The sequence below is a fragment of the Apus apus genome, chromosome 3 (assembly GCF_020740795.1).
Source record: "Apus apus isolate bApuApu2 chromosome 3, bApuApu2.pri.cur, whole genome shotgun sequence".
NCBI lineage: Eukaryota > Metazoa > Chordata > Aves > Apodiformes > Apodidae > Apus > Apus apus.
The window spans coordinates 58,722,422-58,737,743 of NC_067284.1; the positions used below are offsets into that span (position 1 = coordinate 58,722,422).

General features: G+C 39.1%; 1 protein-coding gene across 36 annotated transcripts in view; it reads right to left on the minus strand.

Moving 5' to 3' along the window:
• Positions 1-15,322, minus strand: part of NRXN1 (neurexin 1) — a 759,121-nt gene that overhangs the window by 225,059 nt on the left and 518,740 nt on the right. For all 36 annotated transcript variants that reach the window (XM_051616125.1, XM_051616124.1, XM_051616135.1 and 33 more), the window contains one exon: positions 5,071-5,252. In XM_051616125.1, the coding sequence (XP_051472085.1) occupies positions 5,071-5,252 (182 nt within the window). The remainder of the gene's footprint in view (positions 1-5,070; positions 5,253-15,322) is intronic.

The following is a 15,322-nucleotide window of genomic DNA, read 5'->3' on the forward strand; positions in this document are numbered from 1 at the left end:
ACATTAAAGAGAAAAATAAAAAAAAAATTACCACAATCTACCTTGAATTCTGTTTGTTTGGGGGTTTTTTTGTTCACTTTCTTCCAGGTAGGATCAGCCCTCTTGGTGGAATTGCTGAGTGTTTCTCCCCATCTTCCCTCTGAAGAGGGTTACGACAACATTCAGAATGCTGACACATCTGCCTTATTCCTTACTTCAAAACTTAGGATGTTTGTTATCAGAATGATCTTCACTGCTTCACCTTACTTCAGAAGCTACATTATACCTGTAACTGAACTTAATTCCTCATCCTGTTTGAGACTATATGTCCTTGTTTGAGCCAGGATGAAGCCAGTTTTCCTTTTAGTGATTTTTATTTCTTCAGCAAGCTTTCTTTTAACTAGCGCCGGTCTGTTCTAACTAACTGATAACAGTGTAATGTTTTTCTAACTGCTGGGTCTTCAAGGTCACATCTTTACTCTGCTGGCTCAGGCACTACGGGGAGATCTATGACCACCCCCGTAGGAGGCTGAATTAAACAGACCGCAAAATTGGCCAGAGGTATTCCATTCCATATATCTACGTAAGCTCAGAGGAAGGTCAGAGATCACAAAAGACAACTTCCTTCCTGCTTCTTCTTCCTTTCTCTTCCATCCATGGCCAGCATCCGGGCAGGACTCCATCACCATTGACTCTTAGGCTCGGGCTCTTCTGACCCTCATCACTCTGCTCTCTCCGGCAGCTCCAGGATTTTTTGGGACTGTTTGCAGCTAAGGAGAGTGCTGGGGTAGTTGCTGAGGGTGGGGGGAAGCAAGAGGCTTTTGCACATATCTGAACACATTTGTATATAATTGTATATATTGTCTTTTATCATTAGTGTTTAATTAAAGCTGTGTAGTTTAGTTTTCAATGCAGCCAAGTCTCTCCCTTTTTCTCTCTCTCCTTCCCTACCTGGGTGGAAGGGGGAGGGGATCAAGAGTATTGTTGTCAAACCTGAGTCAAACGGTGACACTATAGAAGTGAGCCCAGTTTAGCTTAAGCAGCTCATGTTCTGTAGGCTGGTTGTGTTTTCTGGAACAACAAAGCTGTAAGATCTGAAATTGTCTGCTGGCCTTACCCCCCACTATTTTTGTGCTCTCCAAATACTTCAATGTTAAAACAAATGACAAAAACAAGGAGGACACAGACACTGCTGACTCTTTTCATCAGCCACACAAAACATTACATTTTGGTATAAAGCCTTTCATTTTAACAATGAAAGGGAAAACAAACAAACAAACAAAAAACTTTATTTATTTATTTTTTTCAATTGGTTGATGACTGTTGATTGAAATCTATCTTTCTTGCCTTCCTTACCTGTACAAATATTATTTGTGCCACATGGGAGAATGCCAGTATCCTATGCTGGCATTGCCAGAAAGAGCAATTTTAACAGGATTTCTTAGCCCTTTGAGGCAACATCTTTGTCTAACTTCACTTCGTTCCTCACCATAGAAAAGCTGGAAACTGGAGGCAGCAACAGCACATTGCTTGTGAAAGGGAATGACATATATCTAAATATATACACACATGTTTAATGACTTGGGAGAAGATGGTGGGAAGAGAAGAAGAGCAGAGATAGGAACAGGAATCACTGGCAGAATTACCTAAGGGCTTTAGAAGTCAACGGAAAATCCAAGCACTAAAGTTACGTGGTGATTAACTGAATAGTGCATGAATAAGCTGCTGCCTTCTCCCATTTAGCATGGAGATGGATGCAGAACATGCCAAAAAGAAGAGAAAAAGATTGTACAGTAATCCTTACAGCTATCTGTGCTTCTTTTATCTATCAACAGGAGAAGGAATTGGCAGTAGACTTTGAGGCATTATATCTTTCCTCCTGGACTAGATCTCCCAGCAGAGACTGCACAGGAGACCATTTCCAAACCAAAAGTCAAGTGATAGCTATGAAAACTATTTGCTGCATCTCTGGATGACTAGAAGTAGTGTTTACAGCCCTTTCTTGAAGCACAGGGATGCACACCTATCATACACACAACCAGTCCTTTATATCTAGGCTGCAACATTACAGGCAGACTTTTATAATCATCTACCTTGGAATTTAGAATACTTGCACTGGAACTGTTAAGCATCATGTAGCAATGCAGATTGCCTGTTCTTTGAAATGTTTCTCATACTAAAAATGGTTATTTGGGGGGGTTAAATATTACTTTAAATAAATATGTTCCTAACCTAACATGAAAGCTGTGATTCAGATGATCAAGAAGAAATTTTCCAAATCAGAATTTGTTATGAACTTGATTTCATTATTAGGTTTATGTCATCCTAAAGCAAACAGAATAATAAAGAGGGCACTGAAGTTATAATCAATCTTGTAATTTTCTTTTCTATTCCTAGAATGAAGAAGGTAAAGAGCAAGCTACCTTATAGCTCTGTTCTGAAACATCCCACCAACATGAAACACCCTCCCCAACAAACTAATGAGGACTATGATTTAATTTTTTTTTAACTGAAAGCAATAATTCCACATGAAATTTTCTTTGCCATCATTTTTCTGAAAATACGCATTAAGTCTATGCTTAAACATCTATCAATGAGGAGGATCTGAGTGATTAATGAGGTCCTGGGTAAAATGGAATTCAGTAACAGAAGTACCAGTTCCTACCATACTGTAAAACTGAATCCCAGCATAATTAAATCACATCTATATCCTTGTTATAATGTTATAATTGATATAACACAGGGAAGTTATCCATGCATATGCACATCAATGTGCACAGGCATTTATTACTCATGCATATCCATTATAAAAACAGGTGAGTGGGTGCATGCAAAAGAACATGCAGAATTAGACTCTTCCTTCCTTCTAGTTCTTCCACTATTCATAGCTTTTTCATGTTTCTGGTTAATTAGTAGATACGACATTCTTAATGGCATCTCAGCATAGGTACAAAAAGGAAGTTTTGAACGACGCAACCCTCCTACTACTTTTATTACAGCTTGTTCAATGCAGTAGCTACCAATATCGAAAAACTTTGATGCAGTAAAATATTTTGCAAATGTAACATATACATAAGTCTCTCTGTTTCTATGTTATTCTTAATTTTTATAACTGTGATGTTTCACAATATCTCACTAAGCTAAAACAGCTCTCGGGGAAAATCCTAGAAGTGCCTACAGCTCCAAAGACTTTAATAAGATATATAGTCTTTGGTACCATGAGTGCTTTTGAAAATACTGCCTTCTAACTTCCTTTTGAATACAATCCTTATTTGAAATAGATTCCAAGAAACTGTATACCAGCAGTTTTCCAAGCTTTATCTAACACTTAAAAAAAATCTTTGCCAGATGTCTTAGGATTTCAGCTCCATCCCTTAGTGTCTCCAATCTAGAAAGAGACTAAAGAGAAACAGCTCTCAGAAGGTCAGACCTCATTCCAGTGAAACTGCACAGTTACAACGGATTTTACTCTGAAGCAAGAGCAGGCTTCACAGAGGTTCCCAAAGTCTCTTGCCAAGACAATAGGAGAAGGCCAGGATCACCTCACAGAGCATGATGACAAAAGGCCTTTTGCTGCTTTACAGACATTTCAAAAGACCAGTAAATTATAATTTATTATTTTGCTCAATCCTAGAAATAGAAAACTCTCAATTACTCTTTTATTTGTACTATCTGTTGCTACAGCAAGGGTGTAAGAAAGTTATTTGGAAAAAAAACCCCACAACATACTTATGAGCAGGCAATAATTTCTGATCTCCAACTCATAATTAATAAACCTGATGTTTGTTTTTAAAGGGAAGAAAAAGCAAGGCTAGTCAGAAGACAGCATGAATATTATGGTATTCATAGACTTCAGGAATATAACAGTACAAGAAAAACATTCCTTACTATGCCAGTGAAAAAGAAAACACTAAAAAGAAAGTAATGCTGTTGACCATAGTGGGTGGATCTGGTCTGAAATTGCCAAGAAAGGACACATGATGAGTAGGCACATGATCTTAGATGCAACTTTGGAAAGCAATTTTTTCACTCTCTTCAGCAATGCAGTACTTGCCTTGAAAAGTGTAGGCTCTTCATTTTTCTGGCACCTGGGAGAAGTTGCTTTTGTTAACATTTTTAAATTAAGATTTGGCAATACCAGCCAGATGTTTTGTCCATCAATGTAAGAGAAAGGCAGAGACAACCTCTGAATTTTACTTAAGGCCTTCTTTCTTTGTTTACTTACTCAAGCCAGTAAATTAAAAAAATAATAATAATTTTTAAAAATCACTGTGGTCCACAATGCAATAGTGTCTTTCCAGAAATAAGGAAAGATTGAACAACATAATTCACTCTAATTTCTAAAATCATCACTGCTGAATGTTTTCTAGGGGTAAAAGTCTAATTGGTTATAGATCGATACGTAATTTCATTCAAAAGGAAGTCTTCTGTTCCTGAAAGTAGAGAGGTTCTTAAATCAAAATCAAACTAATACATTAACAAAGTTGATACTAATCTAAACACCAAAATTTTATAGTGCCCTAGTTACATTTATCTCAACTGATAATTTATTTATGCTGCCATAAAAATCCTTTCAGTTTTGATTGCTAGTTATTCGCTTTAAAGCAGCTGAAATACTATTTTAGACTTCCTAGCTTGACAGTCTTGCTTTCTGCTTAAGATTTATCATCACACAAGAACAGCAAAATCAGAAGATAAATTCTAGTATTAACAATAGGCACAGTCAATTGTGATACACTGTAATTTCCTCACCAGATTCTAGATTCAAACCTGCAGGATTAATGTACCTTCCTCTGACATTGCTAAATCCTGTTTTATGTAATTAGGTAGCACTAAACCACTACATCTGTACAGGTACCAAGGTATGATTTGTAATTCAAGAGCCATATACATTAGCACCATACAAAGTAAAAGGCATTTTGGCAATGTCTGAGACCCTGTACAGTACTGCATGCTATAAGCCATTATCATTTAGTTCACTATTGACCCTAAAAAGATAATTAACAAACTGCTGTGTTTACATTAGTATAAAATAAAACCCACAAATACAAGAACCGTCATGACAAGAAGAAATTTGTTAATAATACTTACGATATGCAGCTCTAAATAATCTCCCAGCCCAGTAGAACTGTCCACTCGTACCAACACAGCTTCTTTTTGAACAGTACTAAACCCTATTGCCAGTCTGTCCGCACGAGTGCTTGGCCGATCATTAGGAGGCCATGTGTAAGTGATTTGTCCACCACCTTTGCTAAAGATATATGTTGTTCCCGCTGTAAAACAGAAAGAAAGATAATTAGCTCACTTGCACCAATGCACACCCACATGGAAATCATATGCTCTACAAAATTCAGAATGTTCTCATACAAGAAAAGGATTCATAGAACCAAACAGAACTATATTTCAACAAGAAAGGTTCTTTATCTCTGAAAATTCTACAGCAAGCAAAATATTAGTGTTTTTTTATAAACAGTGCAATAAACACAGAATATAACATAACTGCTTATGCAGAGACTTAAAACACCATAGCTCTGATTAAATAATGTGTATCTATTCAAAAGTGTTCTTAAGCATGTGCTCAAACATTTTTCTGAGATGTGCAGAAGAGGGATGAGTTGAACCAAATGCTTTCCCAAACTTGGACTATGTGAAGAAGAAATCAAGTCATTCCAGTTAGCTCATGACTGACAAAAAAATGTAGTTCCTTATTTACACCATGAAAATTGTACACACTATAAGATACATCATTCTGCCCAGCAAAGCAAGATGTTGATAAAATACATTTAGATAAGACTTCAGTGGATCTGAGTTTTATCAGCTTGTGACAGATGGGGATAACAAATGGAAACATACTTTAATTGTCATGTCAAGACAGAAACATATCAGTCTACTGTCTAAGTAAGCAATGGCTTATTTGCATAATGCTCAATGTGTGTCTTACAAGAGTGAAAACCTTTGCACATTATCTCCAGTGTGCACTTAGAAAATCCATAATCTGTTTTAAACAAGTGTTGTAGTCTGAAACCGCTTAGCACTCAGGTGCTTAACTTCATCATCAGTGTATTTCCTCTGAACCAGAACAGCAGCATAACCAGACAGTTTCCACTTAAAACTTGTATCCTACCAACAGCATCTAGCAGGAGAATTGTGCGTGCACTTGATCTTTCATTTGTACAGCAGCTACAAACTGTCCACTTCTTTTCTGTGAAGATAGATCAAAGCCTAGGGAGATTTGTCAGTGCATTGTAAATACAGATGTCTAGTTTTACTTGCTCCTCTAAGCTGGCTACTCTCAAATTTGTGAAATGTAATTCAAGTTTATTCCACTCGATACTCTAACTACATAATTCCCATGTCCACATAAGGAGGTGACAACATAATTGCAATTTTCTTACTTCCTTTCAAGACTGGACAAAAGTGCTGTAGGCATACATAAGAATCTAAAATCTCTCAAACATGAAGACTTTTAAAACCAAAACCAAGAAGGGCTGTATAGCTACACCACTCCTTCAAGCTCCAGATGTCTCAAAATCTTACTGTACTGATGAACAAGACTGCTTTGTGTCAGTCTCAAAGCAAAAATGTCACCTGGTCTTTTAAAAATGATTTTCTATATTTATTTCCAAAATTACATTTCCTGTATGGAATTACATACCTACTCATTATTTTTTTCCAAGTACCATCCATTTGTAATATTTTATGGACTATGCACAACACTTAAAATACTGTAATGCTCATTTTCTATCAACACACACACAGAATTGCACTGTGCTTCAAGCACATCTCTTGGCTTTTCTCTTGATGGCAAAATACCAATCTGCATGTGTTTTAGGAAAACCTGTCAGTGCTTGCTAGCAAAGACAAACACAATAGCAGTTCCGATATCTAAGGTTTCACTTACACTCCAAGTGTACAGAGTTATGTGAGATAAGGGAAGATAGAGGTTGTTTACTGCAAAAGCTTTGCAATCAATGGGCATGGGCAAATGATGTCTGGTTTAGGAATGTGTGTGACAAATACCTAATCTCCCGCTCTCCCACCCTTGCTTTCCTAATATGTGGTGCTCTGAAATACACAATAATCTGTTGCATGCTATTCAGTAATGATGATTGAATCTCCAGTTCTGGTACATCACAAGAAAAAAGATACATGAGACAGCTAATGTCACTCTTGATGGTCCCCAAGCCCTGCTTTTTCTACTATGTTTGACTTCAAATCTTGAGCCAATTGAGGACTGACAGAGTTTGGACCTGCATACACTATGTGTCACAGTGGTTTCTGTAGTGAAAGGATGCATTCTGTTTTGATGAAAATCTGTGGGCTTCATGCAAAGCTAATTAAAAACAGTGACAGCTTTTCTGTTGACTTCATAAAATATTGTGTCAGGTCATGAATGATGCTCTTATAAGTAACAAAATGAGAAAGCTAAGAAAAAACAACTCCTTATACCTCAATGTCACAGATGAAACTGTTAGAATAGTACATAAGACTTAAGTGGAAGTGCATAATTCTCCTTTTCTTGGTTGTAACAGATGTAGTTTACCCAATATAGAAGACAAAGCCTGCCAAGCAATGTTGGAGTCATACTGAATACAATGACCCAGAAGTAAGTCTCCAGATTTGAACAGTGAGAGACTCTGTTGTTCTTACTCAGAGTGAAACTTTGTCACAGTTTTTTGCCAAATATTGCCCTTCAAATAAACCAACAAAGTGCAATTCATTTCATACTGCTGCCACATTGAAGCCAAGGTCAATGTCAATAGGGCTGGATAAATCTAGCTGTAAATCTTAAACTACATAGAATCAACATCAATTTTTTAAAAAAAACCTTATCTTTTATCCATGACAATGTGTGGCTTGTGGTCTTTTATTGCAAAGCTTTCGCTTTATAACTGTCCATTTTGTAAGTCTTCGAACTAAGTGAATGTATAGTAAGAGGCTTATTAATCCATGCTGATGAATACACATCTGCCTCTGTACAGAGTCAAGTTCTTTGAATTTCCTGTATTAATTATGAAAAAATGAGTCGGAAGCCATTTGAGAATAGGTTTTCTATGTTTATATTTCAAGAAAGACAAATATAATAATGTAAAATGTATTACTCTGGGACTGATCTCAGCTTATAGTCTGACCTCCCATTAACTATTAAAGCTAGAAGCCGAGCAGTTGTTCAAAACCACCCTGCTTACTATCAATTCTGGATCTGTTAAGAAACACCCAAGGAAGCCCAAATCACTTGCTCTACAAAGGCTTTTATGCTCTCTGACAAACTTTGTAATGTCTCTGCTGTTCTTTCAGAACACTGTCACTAAAAACCAGTCATCTTCCCTCTCTCTTTTAGCTTATGGCACTGTGTTGTTCAGGGTTTATAATTCCAAGAGAATTGAAAGCAGCAAAATTAGAATGTCAAGAATAGCAATGCCATCAGCGCAGTACTTGGAAGTAGGCAAGTTTGTAACATGTCAGTTCTATCTCTCAGCCACAGAATTTACTACATCCTGGAATGTCTAGAAGTGCTTCCTCATACAAACGTTAGATGTGCCAACCAGGCATGAGGCACTGATGCACTTGCTACTCATAAACTAAGAAAACCTGCAGTTTTCTTAGTGAAAGCCTTGCTTGCAGTGACCACAGTATCGTGGAGTCTGAAATCCTTCTAAGCACAATGAAGGTTACTACTAAGACAAAGGTTTTAGATCTTAGAAAAGCAAGCTTCAGCTCCTTCAGAGCTCAGTTGGGAATCATTCCATGGGAAGCTTCCATGGAGGATAAAGTAGCTAGTGAGTGCTGAAACCTTTTCAAGAACGGTCACCTGGGAGCACAAAAAGAGATCACCCCCTTCAAAGGTAAAGGAATCCCATGGTTTGGGCCCAACACAACAACAAAGAAACAGCCACATGGCCGCTGACTCAACTCCCCCCCTCACACACACCCTGGGATGAGGAGGACAAAGCTCATGGGTGCAGACAAAGGAAAAGCAGGGTTCTTCACCCATTAAGGTCACAGGCAAAACTGACTCAACTTGGGGAAAAACACAGACAACACAAAGAGCAGTGCTCACATACGTCACCCCCACCCCTCCTTCTTCCCAGGCCCAAATGACTTTGTTCCAGGTTTCTCTCCCTCCTTCCCCCCAGCGGCACAGGGGGACAGGGGATGGGGTTTAGAGTCAGTTCACAGGCTGGTGATTCCTGCCACTCCTTCCTCCTCAGGAAGAAGGATTCCTTACAGTTCATGCTTCCTCACGGGTTGCCTCCCATGGGAGAGAGTCCTCCAAGAACCTCTCCTTCCCGCAAGGTCAGGAGCAAGCTGCTCCAGCCTGGGCTTCCCCCAGAGTCACGGGCTGCTTTGGGAAGAGTCACCTCCCCTGGCTCTGGGGTCTTCCAAAGCTGCATAGTCCAAGTCCACTGGCAGCAAAATCCAAGTCAACTGGCCAAGTTCTCCCCTCCTGGTGCCTTCAGGGAATGTTCCACCACATTCCTCCATGAGTGCAGGGGGACAGTCTGCCATCTCGCCATGGGTTGCAGGGAAACTTCTGCTTGGGCACCTTCTTCCACTTCCTCATAAACCACCCAGATCTGCACCCCAGCACTGCCTTCCACCTCTTCAGCTCAGCTCTTCTTTCTGTCTAAGTGCTTGCTCTGCTCAGCTCTTATCTCAGTTCTTTCGTATGTTAATTGCTGAGGTGCATCTATGGTCCCTCTAATGGCTCCTTGGCTGGGTTTGGAGCAGGGGGAGCTTCTCAGCTTCTTACAGGAGCCACTCCTGGGGCCCTTCCTCCACTACCAAAAATCCTGCAAACCAGCACAAGGAAGTAAGTGGAGCAAGAGACCACCTTGGCTTAACTGTGAGCTTCTGAATCTGCTCAAAACCAAAAGAGAAGCTTACCAGAGATGGACAAGTGAATGAATACTCATTGAGAACTACAAGGGCATTGCCAGGATATGCAGAGATTCAGTTAGGAAAACAAAAGCTCAGCTTGAATTGAAGTTGGCCAGAGATGTCAAAAATTACAATAATGGATTCTTCAGGTATATAAAAAACAAGCAGAAACAGAAGGAAAATACTGGCCCCACTGTTAAACAGGTGAGATTAATTAGTCACCAACAGCACTGAAAAGGCAGACATTCTCTCTCAACACTTTCTTCAGCTCTGTCTTTACCAGCACTGTTGAGTCCTAAGTCTTGGGAACAAAAATCCAGGTTGATGCTAACACAGACCTACTGTCAGTGAAAGAAGAATTGGTATGTAAGCTGTTACAGGGGCTTGACACCTACGAACTGATGGGCCCAGATATTTTCTACCCAAGGGTGTTTATAGAGCTGGTTGACATCATTGCAATGCCACTCTCCATAATCTTTCTGAAGTCATAGACATTGGAGGATGTCGTAGAGGACTGGATGAAGGCTAATGTCACCCCTATCTCCAAGAAGTGCTTAAAGGAAAAACCAGAAAATTACAGGCACATCAGTCTTCCTTCAGTCCCTGAGAAAGTTATGGAACGAATCTTACTGGGAGCCATCACAAGCCAAATGAAGCACATGATTGGGAAAAGCCAGCATAGATTCACCAAGGATTTCTCCAAAGCATTTGATACTGTTTACCACAGCTTCCTCCTGGAGAAACTGATGTGTTACACTCTATAAAAGTGGTCGGTTTGGTGGGTGAGGAACTGGCTGACAAGCCACAGGCAGAGGGTGGTGGCAAATAGCTCCTTTTCAAACTCACAACCAGTCACAAGTGGGGTCCCCCAAGAACTGGCATTGAGCCCAATGCTGTTTAGCATCTTCATAAATTATATGGATTATGGGATCATGTGCACTCTGATGAAATTTGCCTTTAATACCAAAATGAGTGGGGAAGTGGACACTTCAGAAGGGGCAGCCACCCTCCAAGAAGACCTGAATAGGCTGGAAGAGAGGGCTAGCAAGAACCTGATGAAGTTCAACAAGGAAAAGTGTAAGGTTTTGCAGCTGGAAAAACATAATCCAGGAGTGCAGCACAGGATCTACCCAGCTGGGAAGCAGTTCTGTGAAAAGGAACTTAGGGTTTCGTATGGACAAGTTTCGTATGAGTGAACCATGTGCTGCAGTGGCAAGGAAAGCCGACAATATGCTGGATTGCATCAATGAGGGCATCAGCAGCAGAGATAAAGAAGTCATCATCGCGCTCTACTCAGCACTTGTCAGGCCACACCTGGAATACTGTGTTCAGTTCTGGTCCCTGCTGTGCATAAAAGATGTGGACAGGCTGAAGAGGGCATAGTGAAGGGCCACGAAGATGATCAAAGGTCTGTGCAGCCTGCCATATGAGAAAAGGCTGAGAGAGCTGGGTTTGTTCACTCTAGAGAAGAGGAGGCTTAGGGGACACTTTATTGACATATCCCAGTACTTAAAGGGTGGCTACAAAGATGGAGGCTCCCATTTTTACAAGGAGCCACATGGAAAAGAGAGGGGTAACAGGTAACAAGTTGCTCCCAGGGAGATTCCAACTGGACACAAAAGAACACTGAGAACAATCAGCCATTGGAATAATCTCCCCAGTGAAACGGTGGATTCCCGAACACTGGACACTTTCAAGACTCAGTTGGACAGGGTGCTATGCCGTTTTGTCTAGACTGTGCTTTTGCCAAGAAAGGTTGGACAAGATGATCCCTGAAGTCCCTTCCAACCTGGTATTCTCTGATTCTGTGAAAAGTACACAGAATACATACATAGATCTGTAGATTTTCTAGGGTAAGTAAAGAAAGGAATGCTTCAAGTCTGAAACATGACTAGCCAGGAGAGAGGGTGTTTCAAAATAATCAGTTTGGTGGATTGAGCACTCTTCTGTGTGTTTCTTCTTAGACTGTGATGTGTTATTCATAATTTACAGAGAACAGAGAATATATGCCACAGAATTGAGGTGAGGAGGGAATGGCCATTAGGGTTAACCATGAGAAGAAGATGGGAAGAACTGCTGAAAAAAGTATTTCAGATCGGATCAATTGAACACTTCCTGAAGGCATCCCGGTTAATCTGGGCAGGAGGAGGACTGCTGCTTGTAACTGCTTTGCTGCAACAATGACAGCAGACTTCTCTAAATACAGTCTATTTTAGCAACAGAAGACACGTATTGGATGGGGAAGGAGATTTTCAAATGGATCATTGCCTTTAGCTTTCAAAAAAACTTGACCCATAGGGGTAAGAATGGAGAAATGTCTCATTTTCTGGCCATGTTCCTCTTAGATTCGTGGATAATAAAGTCTAGGAGTGTATTTATGATACTCCTTTGGCCACACTCAGCTTGGCGAACCTTAAAGTGTCATAGTTTTCCTAGAAATTCAGTGCTACTCAGAACAATTTCTAGGTAGGTCCTTAAACCAATCTAATTGCATGCTCGAAGTCTGACTGCCACTAGTGCTCTTATCAGGCTGGTACATTTGTCATCTCTAAGATCACAAACTGCATAGCATAATTCCTTAGTAATTCCATTATCTCACTCATTGATCTCCCATTCTGCCAGAGAAACCATAAGAAGACTCACTGATCAAACCAGCATTGATAAAGGCCATTGGGTTTTGTTATTAATATCTTCATTAACTATATAATTTTGCCACTTCAGGTGTAGATGCTGATGAAAATAAAGAGAACAGAAAATGTCTATCTGCCTACCATCAGCCTTCTGCAGCACTCACCTTTCACTATATTACATGTAAGCCCTAAAATTCAGTTCTTCTGTAGGACAGACTGAAGCCACATCACATTCATAGTGGCTGCTGCTAGCTGAATCTCCAAACTTCCGACACTATCTATGATATTACTGAGGCATCTGCACTCTCTGCATAGGTGATTTCATAGCACGGGACATGTCTTAAAAGTTATGATCAAGAAGCTAGTTTCACTCAGACAATAACTAGCTTCATATGACCTCAACCAGTTCAATCACCACCTGAAGCAATAATTAAAATGAAGCAACAAAGCATAGTATATAAAAGATAGAAAAAACATAAAATAAACAGAAGAGTCCTAACCTCAATGCTGCTGTCTGCTGCTTCTTCCAGTTAATCTATCAACCAGTCAATGCAAGTATTAAACAGGTAGAGCTAAGACACAGCCTTCTACATTCCTTCCACACTATGTAGCTACTATTAATTCAAACACAACTTTACATTATATTATAGAACTTCTCTTCCCAAACCACTACAGAGTCCCTGATTTGCTTTATCACATTTTACAAGGCTTTTATCATACTACATCCAGGTTTTCAAAGATATCTATGAAATGATGATGTGCTTGGTTTATTATACCCAGCCATCTCAAAGAGCTGTCTCCAGGTAAAGGTCTAGGTAATGATAGAACAACACAGTCTCAAGTCAAGCTGAGCATCCTGGCCTTTGCAATGATTTTTATTGCATAATCAAGGCAGTAACACAGAAGCAAAGTTGTTTTTTTTCCTCAGACCACAAGAGTTGCTATAGGTACCTTAATCAGCTCAGCACCATGCCCCCCTCCAAACATAGACATGCACATGTGCACAAAACAAAACAAACAAACAAACAAACAAAATAAAACCAGAAAACACTCCTTTCTTAGTCCTCCTTTCCTCCAGTATTTGACAATGTTATTTGGGCAGTATCATGACCAGGTAAAGAGTTTGCAGGTGACACAATAGCATTCTCACCTGTCTAAAATGATCCTCAGGGTCTTACCATAATTTGACTTTCTGGCAACAAGCTCTTGACTAAAAGAAGTGCTTGACCTGATACTATTTGCTGGCTCAGCTGAGAAAAGGGTAACTTCACCTTTGGCTTCAGCTACTTGGACTGAAGCATAGTCTGATTCCAGTTAATTATCTGCATTTGCTGAGAACACAGTGGAATGCTTCTCCCTTCTCCATGAACCATGTCACATCATATCTCTCCCAGTAATGAAAGACAGAAATGTTTTTTTCCATGTGAAGAGATTGCTAAATGTATTTATGACTGTTTGTTAAAGGTGCTATACAAATACAAACCCTCCTTGTTTCTGTCTTTGTTCTCAATATTTCACAGTTTATATTTACACTATGTGCCATAATAAAGCAGAGGAAAAAATACTCCATTCCAGTTAAAATTGTTCTTGTAATTTTAATTCCCCAGTTTCAAATGTGAAGCCTTATTTTTAGGAAATTTCTCTGTGGAGGATAACCATACAGAACAGCACAACCTATCCACTATCCTTGCTCATCCTCCAGTATCTTTTTAATTTATAGTCAAGTTCAGCCAAATTTGAGAGAGGGGTAGGGAGAAATTTCAAACAAAATTTACTCTTAGTAGTTTAGTGAGAATCAATGACTGTGTAAAAGAGAAATACGTAGAGCTTAACCACTTTAGTTTTTGCTTGGTTATAGCCTGTAGGGCATTGGTAGTTGTATATTGGTGGTCCAGTCAATACACTCAGTGTGCTACCTTAGCCAGACAATGGTGCTGTACATTTGAAGTGTCATCAGGAGCTCTGGGAGGAAAAGGAACAGAAGCTATTGGACTCTTGTGGTAAGAGAAAGTAACATCTGGGAAACCTAGCACCATTCAATAAAAAAGTTCCCTTATTTTTGCTGCTTTTGGAACAAAATGTTTGCATTTCAAACCAAAATATACTGTATTTGTCTACAATGAAGGTATCTAGCTCTGTTGATTTCAATATGGTCACTAAAGGGCAAACAACTAAAACTTGTGAGTAATGATGGCTCAACAGATGTGTATGCCTATAAAGCACAACTCTTATGCAGCTTAGCATCAGTATTACAAGTTATTATTTTTACCATCGTAAATTACACAGAGGTTTAAAATAAAAGTTTCAAATAATTTAAAGGATTTTCCAACTAGACTGATTCTAATATCTTTACTCAAATCAAGCAGCATCTTACATCTCAAATGACCTCATTGATTTAGACTATATCACTTAACTGGAGTAAAGTACTACTTGGTTTGAGTAGGCACATCAAACTAAGAGCTTTCAATTGTGTGTAAAATTAATATAATTTTGAGAAGGACCTTAGCTAAGCAAGAGCTAGCGGAAAGGACTCCAAAGAAAATGTAGAAATTAGAGTATATGTTCATCTGACTTATTAACAAACATGAACTGATTTACTGAATACCAGTAGACTTGAAATTATTTAGTCACTGATTCTGTCATTTTTTTTAATATAATATTTGAAACATCCATAGTAAAAATGTTCCAGTGTTTGTTTATCTTATTAACATGTTCATTTATAAAAAACAAACAAACAAAAAGATTCTTTGCTTTGTTAAAGGGTACAGACTTTCTAACACAAGTCTGACACAGACTGGGAAAAGAAAATTATTGTTCTTCTCCAGAATCTC